At 50.9% G+C, this 11,058-nt stretch overlaps 1 protein-coding gene across 1 annotated transcript in view; it reads right to left on the reverse strand.

Annotated features, from left to right (window-relative positions):
* The window catches only part of LOC121301749 (WAS/WASL-interacting protein family member 2-like), an 11,842-nt gene extending 836 nt beyond the window's left edge, over positions 1 to 11,006 (reverse strand). Inside the window, 9 exon segments of the mRNA XM_041231346.1 lie at positions 189 to 290; positions 4,673 to 4,737; positions 4,739 to 4,883; positions 5,208 to 5,415; positions 5,565 to 5,923; positions 6,021 to 6,143; positions 6,533 to 6,665; positions 7,035 to 7,174; positions 10,682 to 11,006. Of these exon segments, the coding sequence (XP_041087280.1) occupies positions 189 to 290; positions 4,673 to 4,737; positions 4,739 to 4,883; positions 5,208 to 5,415; positions 5,565 to 5,923; positions 6,021 to 6,143; positions 6,533 to 6,665; positions 7,035 to 7,100 (1,201 nt within the window). The 5' untranslated portion in view covers positions 7,101 to 7,174; positions 10,682 to 11,006.
* Between the last annotated feature and the right edge of the window lie 52 nt (positions 11,007 to 11,058).

Genomic DNA, 11,058 nt, shown 5'->3' on the forward strand with positions numbered 1-11,058 from the left:
GTGACCCTAAGGAAATTTCCCAGCTGAGAACATAATATCTCCACCTTTAAACTAAACTGAGTCAAGCAGACCAGCGTTTGGGCTCTAGTGCCTTCATCAGTGTTATTGAAACTAGAGGAGACCGAGTCAAGCAGATTCACAGTTTAAGTTTATAGGACACATTCATTAACAATGGGTTGTCGACTTACCTCGGTTGGTTTTACTCGGGTAGATTTTAGTAAACTGTCGATATTCATCAGGGGGTGGGAAGTCCTCCATTGGATGGAAGGAATACTTTGATTCAAAGTCATCTGCAGCAGAGAAAAATAATAATACATTAATAGAGGTACAATTGCTAAGATTGCTTCACAATAGTAACTGAGAATGTCACATAGCAGCTGGAAAACATTTGTTTGGGGTACCCCAGCATTCAGGGGTTACATTATTTTTGTACTGCAGCAAAACTAACGTTTACACATCTCGTTTCACAGTACAAACGAACATCTAGAAAGCACGTCATTAAACTAGTACTTGTATTCACTATACAGGAAGCAAACATATACTTCCATTTGCAAAACATGACCTCTGGTACTGCTAAGAGCTCTCTCTTCATACAGAGAGGTCTGGTAAAGCATAGGGAAGCATTGTAAAGCACAGAGAGGTCTGGTAATGCATAGGGAAGCATTGTAAAGCACAGAGAGGTCTGGTAAAGCACAGGGAAGCATTGTAAAGCACTGAGAGTTATGGTAAAGCACAGGGAAGCATTGTAAAGCACGGAGAGGTCTGGTAAAGCATAGGGAAGCATTGTAAAGCATGGAGAGGTCTGGTAAAGCATAGGGAAGCATTGTAAAGCACAGAGAGGTCTGGTAAAGCATAGGGAAGCATTGTAAAGCACAGAGAGGTCTGGTAAAGCACAAGAGTATAACTATGGGGAAAACTGCAAGTACCAGGGCACACTATTATAAACGCACACATTTAGTGACTGTCACAGAGACGGCCGAAGTGGGCGGCGTCAGAACCAGGAAAGGTAAGGCAATACACAAACCACAGGACAGATGAAATGAAGTGATGAAGACGCCTGTTGGCGCCGGTTTAATGCAAAATAAAAGGTTTAACAAACACGAAACACACAGGACACGGCACTCTACGCCAAAATAAATAGACAAACGAAAACAGACTAAAACTTAACACAACGGTGCACGGACAGACACTGACAAACACGGTGAGCGGATACTTTGTTGTTGTTGTTGTTGTTGTTATTATTATTACTACTACTACTACATTTCCTCCGTCTCCAATCCCGTTCTCCGCTCAGAACACCCAACCCCAGTATGTGACAACGTGCATCTATATATACTATTGTGCTGGGATTCAATTACCAATTAATTATTCACTTGAATCCCAGCACGTGAATTAATAAAGTGCAATTCCCCGTGCTCACATATTATTACATTTTACTTGCACGTGAAGTGCTGTGCAATCCTCGTGCCTAAATACAAATATACATTTTTTAAACACTCGTGTTACACAGACCCGTTTATATCCCGTGTACCAATGAGCAACACATAACAGATAATATATTGGCACTTTGTTACATATACCCCCGCTTGTAAAGCACACATGGCCTCAATGGCCACCTCCCCCCTTAAAAGCCCAAAAGTCCCGCCCAAAGTCCTTGGCCAGGACCAGAGGCTTCCAGGGGCCCACAGGTCGTAATGCTGTCAGCAGGGTAGCATTCTCCTGCCAGGGTAGTCCTAGCAGCGGAAAGGCTGCTTGGGGTGTGGTCTCCTGACCTTCCCCCTCCTTCGGCGCCGGCAGCTCCCCTTGGTGGGGCTTCAACCACCGTTCTTCCTGCAGGGAAGAAACTGCAGAGGGAGCAGGTCTCCGGACCTCCCCCACGATCTCCGGCGGAGAAACTGCTGCTGGGGTTGGCGGTCTCCAGACCTCCTCCCCCTTCTCCGGCAGCGAAACTGCTGCTGGGGTTGGCGGTCTCCAGACCTCCTCCCCCTCCTCCGGCAGAGAAACTGCTGCTGGGGTTGGCGGTCTCCAGACCTCCTCCCCCTCCTCCGGCAGCGAAACTGCTGCTGGGGTTGGCGGTCTCCAGACCTCCTCCCCCTTCTCCGGCAGCGAAACTGCTGCTGGGGTTGGCGGTCTCCAGACCTCCTCCCCCTCCTCCGGCAGCGAAACTGCTGCTGGGGTTGGCGGTCTCCAGACCTCCTCCCCCTTCTTCGTGGCCGGCAGCTCCCCTTCGTGGGGTTCCGGCCACAGCACTTCCGGCTGTGATGCGGAGCGGCGGGCAACCCCAGGCGATGCAGAGCGGCGGGCAACCCCAGGCGATGCAGAGCGGCGGGCAACCCCAGGCGATGCAGAGCGGCGGGCAACCCCAGGCGATGCAGAGCGGCGGGCAACCCCAGGCGATGCAGAGCGACCCTTAGGCGATGCAGAGGCATCCTTGGGCGAAGCGAGGCTGGCATCCTTGGGCGAAGCGAGGCTGGCATCCTTGGGCGAAGCGAGGCTGGCATCCTTGGGCGAAGCGGGGCTGGCATCCTTGGGCGAAGCGAGGCTGGCATCCTTGGGCGAAGCGAGGCTGGCATCCCTGGGCGAAGCGAGGCTGGCATCCTTGGGCGAAGCGATTGGCATCCTTGGGCGAAGCGAGGCTGGCATCCTTGGGCGAAGCGAGGCTGGCATCCTTGGGCGAAGCGAGGCTGGCATCCTTGGGCGAAGCGAGAAAAGTCAGGACAAGCTGGGGTGCGGGTGTTGGCCCTCTTTCGGCCACTGCAGCCGGGAGGTTCTTCCCCGTGCTTCCCTCAGCAGCCTATGCAAGGGCTGCTGAGGAACAGCATCTAGTCCTGGTCCTTCTGGTGCAGGGAGAGGCAGCTCCTGCTCCTCTCCCCCTGATGGAGGTGGAGGCAGAGGAAGCTCCAGCTCCTCTCCTCGTGATGGTGGGGGAAGTGATACCAGCACATTCACCCTCTGCTGGTGGGGGAAGTGATACCAGCAGGCATTCACAGTGATACCAGCAGGCATTCACCCTCTGCTGGTGGGGGGGTGATACCAGCAGGCATTCACCCTCTGCTGGTGGGGGAAGTGAACCAGCAGGCATTCACCCTCTGCTGGTGGGGGAAGTGATACCAGCAGGCATTCACCCTCTGCTGGTGGAGCAGTGAACCAGCAGGCATTCATGGGGGAAGTGATACCAGCAGGCATTCACCCTCTGCTGGTGGACAGGGACCCAGCAGGCATTCACCCTCTGCTGGTGGCGGAGGCAGAGGCAGCTCCTGCTGCTCTGCTCCTGGCGGTGGAGGTGGCGGAGGCAGAGGCAGCTCCTGCTGCTCTGCTCCTGCCGGTGGAGGTGGCGGAGGCAGAGGCAGCTCCTGCTGCTCTCTCCAGCTCTGCCCTCCTGCCGGTGGAGGTGGCGGAGGCAGAGGCAGCTCCTGCTGCTCTGCTCCTGCCGGTGGAGGTGGGAGGCAGAGGCAGCTCCTGCTGCTCTCCTCCTGCCGGTGGAGGTGGCGGAGGCAGAGGCAGCTCCTGCTGCTCTGCTCCTGCCGGTGGAGGTGGCGGAGGCAGAGGCAGCTCCTGCTGCTCTGCCCCTGCCGGTGGAGGTGGCGGAGGCAGAGGCAGCTCCTGCTGCTCTGCTCCTGCCGGTGGAGAGGCAAGGCAGCTCCTGCTGCTCTCCCCCTGCCGGTGGAGGTGGCGGAGGCAGAGGCAGCTCCTGCTGCTCTGCGCCTGCCGGTGGGTGGCGGAGGCAGAGGCAGCTCCTGCTGCTCTGCGCCTGCCGGTGGAGGTGGCGGAGGCAGAGGCAGCTCCTGCTGCTCTGCGCCTGCCGGTGGAAGCGGCGTGTAGTCTCCTGGTGGTGGAGGTGGGAGCGGTGTGTAGTCTCCCCTTGTTACAACTGGTGCGGCTCTCCCTCCCTTGCAGGGGACTGGTGCAGCTGTGGAGACAGCGGTGGGACCTCTGCCTTCCTCTTCCCCTTTCCCCTTCTCTGCCACCTCCTCACCTTCCTCTCCTGCGGCAGTTCCTCCTCTCCCTCCTGGTAAGCACAATTTGCAAAGAGATGGTCCTGGTTGCAGAGGAGGCACCCCGGCAAGGACTGGTTACATCGCCGGGGATGTCTGGCCCTTAGGCGGCACTCCTCCTCCCTGTCCCTCACCTCTTTATCCTCTTTCCTGCTTCTCCATCCTTTTTTTTTTTTTTTTTTTTTCCAAAGACGCCCCCTTTTTTTTTTTTGTAACAAAAAAACCTCTCCTGGTCTGACGCTTGGAGGCGCTGTTATCCCACGCAGGACACCACGTGTCACAGAGACGGCCGAAGTGGGCGGGTCAGAACCAGGAAAGGTAATGAAATATACAAAACACAGGACAGATGAAATGAAGTGATGAAGACGCCTGTTGGCGCATACAAAATGGTTTAAACAAACACGAAAAACACAGGAACGGCATTGCCAAAATAAATAGCACAGAGAGGTCTGACAGTAAAGCACAAGTGAAAAGTATAACGTGAATTATAAAGGGGCTCACATTTTATTACTTTTTAAAACTGCAATCCTCGTGCCTAAATACAAATATACATTTTTAAACAGGGACCCTTTTATATCCCGTGTACTATTATAAACAGATAATATACACAGGGGCGGGCATGTTAGTGACCAATACAGTATGAAGCACGGATGAGGAAGGCGGGCTGGCTGGCTCACCTAGGAATGATTTGGAGACAGTTGTGTGGCCATTTCGGATGGGCGGGGGTGGAGGGGGAGCTCCCAGGACGTCCTGCAGGACCTCCCGCCCCCTCCCCCGGGGAGGGCGCTTTCGACCCCCAGAGCCTCCTCCACACGTAGGCTTAGGGGGGTGGAGGTGGCGGGACATCACGACCACCGTTCCGCATCATCGGGGGCGGGACTGGAGGAGCTACACCAGAGAGTCACAGCAGAATCAGAACGTTTTTACACGTACAACATTCCAATTCATTAAAACAGAAACATCATCAGTAACAATAATATTGAATAAAACCAAATCAGTATTAACAATAAAAACAATAATAATAATAATAATACATAGTATATGAATGAATGCATGTTTTAAAAACAGAACAGTTCACTGTGTTTACATTTTCTTTTTGAAATAAATGACCTTTTAATCATTTAACCGTTTTGCACAGATATATTTATATAGATCGCTCTCTCTCGGGGCTGTCTTTCCTGTAAAAAGTCGCTGAATGAGTTTCACACTCACCTGCTCCACGGTTCGGGGGCTCCCTGGCTGGGGGTGGGGCCGGCCCCCTGGGAGGCGAGGGGGAGGGGGGCGGCGGGGGGCCGTGGGCACGTGCAGGGGTGGGGCTCCCCCACCGTGGTACCCCCCAGGGCAGCAGCCACCCCCCGCTTGTCCTGTGCCGAAAGTTGTGTCTCTGTGGTAACTCAGGGGCCGACTCGCTTGAAGGGGGCTGGCGGTAGGGAGGGGGAGGGGGGCCCGGGAGGAGCCAGGGCGGGGGGAGTTGAGAGGGGAGGGGGGGGGCCCCCCTCAAGGGGGTCCCCCCCCCCCCGTCGAACGGGACCTCTGCCCCCCCGTGCAGTGGGGGGGACGGGGCCACACCCCACCCCCTGTCCCCAAAGACGGGGTTCCGGCTCTGCAAGGCCGAGGGGGCACAGGGGGAGCGTTGGGGCGCCGGTTGATGGCGGGGGACCCTCCCCCTCCCCCACCCCGGGAGGAGCTGTGTTTCATGCCCCCCCCTGTGCTGGGACGGGAGAGGTCTGGGAGGGAGGGTCTGTGGGAGCGGGGATGCTCGGGGGGGGAGGGTTGGTTGGGGTCCCCTGCTTCGCTGTGGTGAGGGTTAGGGTGACGGCTGGAGGATGATGACGAGGGTGTGGACGATGAAGACAACGACGCCGGTGGTCTCGGAGCCGCTGGTCTGGAGCTGGGAATGTGCAGAGCTGGTTTCCCACCACAGCTGTCTGCAAGAGACAAGAAGACAGAGACAATGAGAAACAGCACTTGAAACTCTCTCGTGGAATTTAACACTCAGGCTTTTACAGTACTTCTAAACTCTACCTGAGCTGCCGTCCTTGCCTCCTACTGGCCGGAGTTTGGGCACACCCCCCTGGAACAGGCCTCCCATTGGCTGGAGGGCTCCGGAACTGGAGCCAAAGCCTCCACCCCCTCCCCCTCCGGGTTCTGAAGAGAGAGGGAGAGAGATAATAAAATTGTTAACACCTTTATCATTCTTTTTTCAAATGCTGTTTTTTTTTAAGCAGGGAATCATTTAAAACTCCCATTGCACAGCAGTTTGAGCCAGTCCAGGATTTCTATTCATTCTGTGAGCTCAATAATAATAATAATAATAATAATAAAGTCTAGCTGGGATAGCGCTACATCGACTGACACTGCCCAGCAATGGGGATTAACACCTTCATGCATGGAGAGGCACTTCCAGCTATCTTCCGGATGCCTGCCTGCCTCCCCCCACCCCTCCCATATAAAGCAATGGAAAAAATAAATATATTTTTCATTGAGAATTGTGTCCTTTTTTCATGCAGTGAAAGGGGGAGGGGCTAGGCTCTCACTCTCTATGATAGGTGCGCTGCGGTCGTTCACCACGGCCACTTTCTTGAGCCGCGCCCCCTTGCTGATATCGGCGAGCAGTGCCCCACGCCCCCTCTGCTCATCACGCCCCAACTTCGGGGGCACTGTGTTGGCCTGGGACAAAAAAACAACAACATTTACATATAAAACACAAAACACTTAAATATTTTTATATTTGTAGAATAATTCATATTTCTTTTTCATGAAACAAGAAGAATAATGTTTTATTAATAATAATAATAATAATAATATTAATAATAATAATAATAATAATACACTGTACTAGTAGTGCAAACCTATTGCTGCTTAGAGTACACACAAAAAAAATGTACAATGAATAACAAACATTCAACATGAACACCGTTAAATAATTAGAGCAAACTATCAATATCAAGTGTCATGTGTGTATGTTTGTCTGTCTGACAGTGTGTGTGCTTGTGTATTTGTCTGTCTGGCAGCGTGTTGAGCGTCCTCCGTGACCACCTGGTTGAAGGTGGGGGGTGGCGGGGGTCCTCCAGGGGGGGGTGGGGGGGGTGGTGGGATTGGCATCCTGTCCCTCCGAGTCCCTGCAGGCTCAGTCTCTGCACTGGCTGTGTGCCCGAGTGCGGGGCGCCCTCACACACCTGCGACACACAATGCAGCACTGAGAGAAACTCAGAGAAACTCATATGCAACACAGAGGCACACTGCGCGAGCAGAAAACCACGACACAGCGGCACACTGCATGAGCAGAAAACCACGACACAGCGGCACACTGCATGAGCAGAAAACCACGACACAGCAGCACACTGCATGAGCAGACCTGTGCAAGTGACACAATGTCACTAATAATTCCAAGGATGCTAATTTAATTACTGCAGTGATCGTAAGTTGGGTGCATGACAGAAGTAATACAGTACATACCTTTGTATGTATAAATACCTTTGCTTGCTTAGCCAGAGACTAGAGTAACACAAACAATAATAATAATAATAATAATAATAATAATAATAAAAGTCTCCCACGTCACAGCAGTTTCATCCAGGTTTTATTAGCCACAGTGCATCTAGGTAACAAGCTCAGGCATGTCCAATTAAACTCCTAGTGAAACCAGGAATGGCTCACACTGCTGTGCACCTGGAGTCTCATTCCCAGCCCTGTGCGAGGCCTTTATTTTGTGTTATTTTTTTCAGATTCTTATCGGCGAATGAATCAGTGATGTGATCAGGGTCCTGTCCCAGCAGGTTTGGGATCAGGGAGAGTCTTTACTGTACCTCTGGACAAATTAAGCAGTTCTAACCTCTGAGAATCGTGACTCTCCCTCCCTCCCTCTCTAGTGCTGCAGGTGTGTTCACTGCATGTGTGGACGAGCAAAACTATTCAGCTAACTGCAGCCCACACACACACAGAGACAGAGACAAACTCACACAAACAGAGCCCGAGACACACACACAGAGACAAACAGACACAAACAAACGCAGAGACAAAGAAATCCATTCAGCGCTGCAGCAGTGTGTAAAAATAGCTGCATGCAAATGTTACTGTCTTGTTACTGTTACTGTTTCAATTAGTGCCCAGGCAGAGAAGCAACAGTGTTCTGGAGAGATTTAAAAAACGTGCATATTGTGCATATTCGAGGCATCACAGGCGCATCTGAGTGTGCAGAATTAATAACCAACATTTAGACTTGATTTTTGCAGTTCACAAAATCAAAGTAATCATAACAATATAGTTGAGAATGTCATAACAAGGAACTAAAAATGTTTCAAATTTGTATTTATTTATTTATTTTTTAAAAAGCAGCCTATTTTTGATCGTCACTATAAATTATGGTCATTTCTACCACCCAAATGCACCGAGCAGGGTCTGTGCGAACATTTTGCCACATCGCTAATTTCAAGAATATATTCCGATCACCGGTATGTGACAGAATGTACTCACGCTTCCAATGAAGAGACACGGGCAGAGAGAGACCTGGTGGTCCACTCAATTAGGATTTTAATTTCCAATACCTTTCAAAACCCCACCCCCTTTGAATCAATTCCAAACACGTCACTGATCAGAACTGCAATCTGGCAGCATCCTGTGGAAATAAGCTTCTCGCAGTTTCAGCGCATTACTGTTTGTCAGTCAATTAAACTGGTTTCCACTGAAAACAGCTGAACTATCACAGCAATTACTGCGTCTAGAGCAGAGCATCCCAAACCCGGGACCCCCTGCGTCGCCCGATTTTCATGGTAATTGAGCTCTCAATTACGTCTCCTTAATTAAACTGATCGTTTGCTTAATTAGACCTTTTTAATTGTTCTCATCTCCTACATAGTTGCAGAGTTCAAGTTGCTTATAACATCTTCAACAGCTAACTTGAACTCAGCAACTGTTTAGGAGCCAAGAACAATTAAAAAGGTCTAATTAAACAAACGATCAGTGAAATGAAGGGTTTCGTTCAGTACTGGGCTGGAATGAAGACCAGACGCACAGGGGTCCCCCAGGACCAGGGTTTGAGAACCGCTCACCTGAACTATCAATTCCAGCTCCTTTGAAGGAACTGGAAATTCATTTTAAACTGGAAATGGGAAATTGACAAACAGAAACTGACCAGAACCCCCTGTGGTTTTATTTTTTATAACAACATAATCCCAGGCATTATAAAGCCTCCCTCTGTTCGTGTGATGTTAAAAGTTAAATGTTGCATTCTCCACACCCAAACCTGCGAGGTTCACGCAGGATTATAAAACGTGATTAGCACCAGCGTGCTTGCACTGTAGTGCAGAGCTGGCAAACAAAACTGTTAACAGCCAGAGAAAGACAGTGCCGTCCCCACACACACACACTGCCTGGCCTGTACACACTGCACAAAGACACAATCTGCGTGACGACCAGAAACACACACTGCACAAAGACACAACCTGCGTGACGACCAGAAACACACACTGCCTGGATTGTGCACGCTACACAATCACACAATCTGTGTGATGACCAGAAACACTCACAGCCTGGCCTGTGCACACTGCACACTACACAATCTGCGTGGTGACCAGAAACACACACAGCCTGGCCTGTGCACACTGCACACTACACAATCTGCGTGGTGACCAGAAACACTCACAGCCTGGCCTGTGCACACTGCACACTACACAATCTGCGTGGTGACCAGAAACACACACTGCACACTACACAATCTGCGTGGTGACCAGAAACACACACTGCACACTACACAATCTGCGTGGTGACCAGAAACACACACTGCACACTACACAATCTGCGTGGTGACCAGAAACACACACTGCCTGGCCTGTGCACACTGGATCACGAGCGGATCAAACTGCTATGCAATTGGAGTCTTATTGACATCACTGTAATAATAACAACAACAACGACTTGATTTCTGTTTTAAATGAAAGCCCAAACTCAGTGAAATACGGCTCCCATTGCACAGCAGCGTGATCTAGTGTGAACACAGACTGGGGCTGATCAAGCTGGTAGTAAAACCTGGAATGGATCAAACTGCTGTGCAATAGGAGTCTGACTACCATCCCTGAAACCGCAGCACACACGTATAGACACGCAGACCTCCTCCCCGGCTTCTCTCTCTGTTTTTAGATTAATTTGTGGAAATGCTCCGTGTGAGGGGCCTGCAGTACAGCCAGCTGCGCTATCGGGTGTAAACAGGGCTCTTGCTGTGCAGCGTCACCTAGCAGCGGACATTACCACCCTTGCGACAGTCCCTTCCAAGATTTAACCATTCTGCAAAACGGGTTTTTTTTGTAGTTATTTACTTATATATAATGAGGAAAACGACTAAGACTAACAAGCAATAACGACAGCGCCACACCTGGCAACTACGTGCCGTCATGCGCAGCCAGTACGAGCGACTAACATCATGATATTGACACAATCACCATTATTATTATCATTATTATTATTATTGTGCGTGTGTTAAAAAACAACTTAGAAACGTACTATCGAGAGCAGCACGGAATTAGAGCTAAACACTTTCAACACAGAAAACGCCTCTCGTTTTAGTAGCTGAAGGGAGAGGAGAGAGAAGGAGAGAAGGAGAGAGAAGGAGAGAAGGGCAGCCAGGACCCGTGTCCTCCGTGTTTCTGCGTGTTTAGTACCGCCGTGCTCTCAGACCGGTCCCCGCTTACCTCGTCTCCAAGCGGCCGGCGACTCTCTCTCGGTTTGGCGTCCTGTCTCTTTCACTAACAACATGGAGGTTACCGGGTTTTGGTCTGAAAACGTACCGAAAATTATTAAGCACCTCAGGAATGCGGGTTTCTGTTATTATGAAGCGACCCGTCGCTCCAGGCGGCAGCCCGGCAATATTTACCCGAGTCTGGACAACACGGGGAGTCTTTTCCTGTAAGGTGACTAAAGTCGTTATTTTACTGCTGTTGTGTTTATTTTGTATCCCCTCTCTCTCTCTCTGTGTATCTGTTGAGTTATCCCCCTCTCTTTCTCTCTCTCTCTCTCTCTCTCTCTTTTCTCAGGGAGAAAAAAAAAAACAAACAAAATCCCGGAAATC

The sequence above is a fragment of the Polyodon spathula genome, chromosome 28 (assembly GCF_017654505.1).
Source record: "Polyodon spathula isolate WHYD16114869_AA chromosome 28, ASM1765450v1, whole genome shotgun sequence".
In the NCBI taxonomy this organism is placed as follows: Eukaryota; Metazoa; Chordata; class Actinopteri; order Acipenseriformes; family Polyodontidae; genus Polyodon; species Polyodon spathula.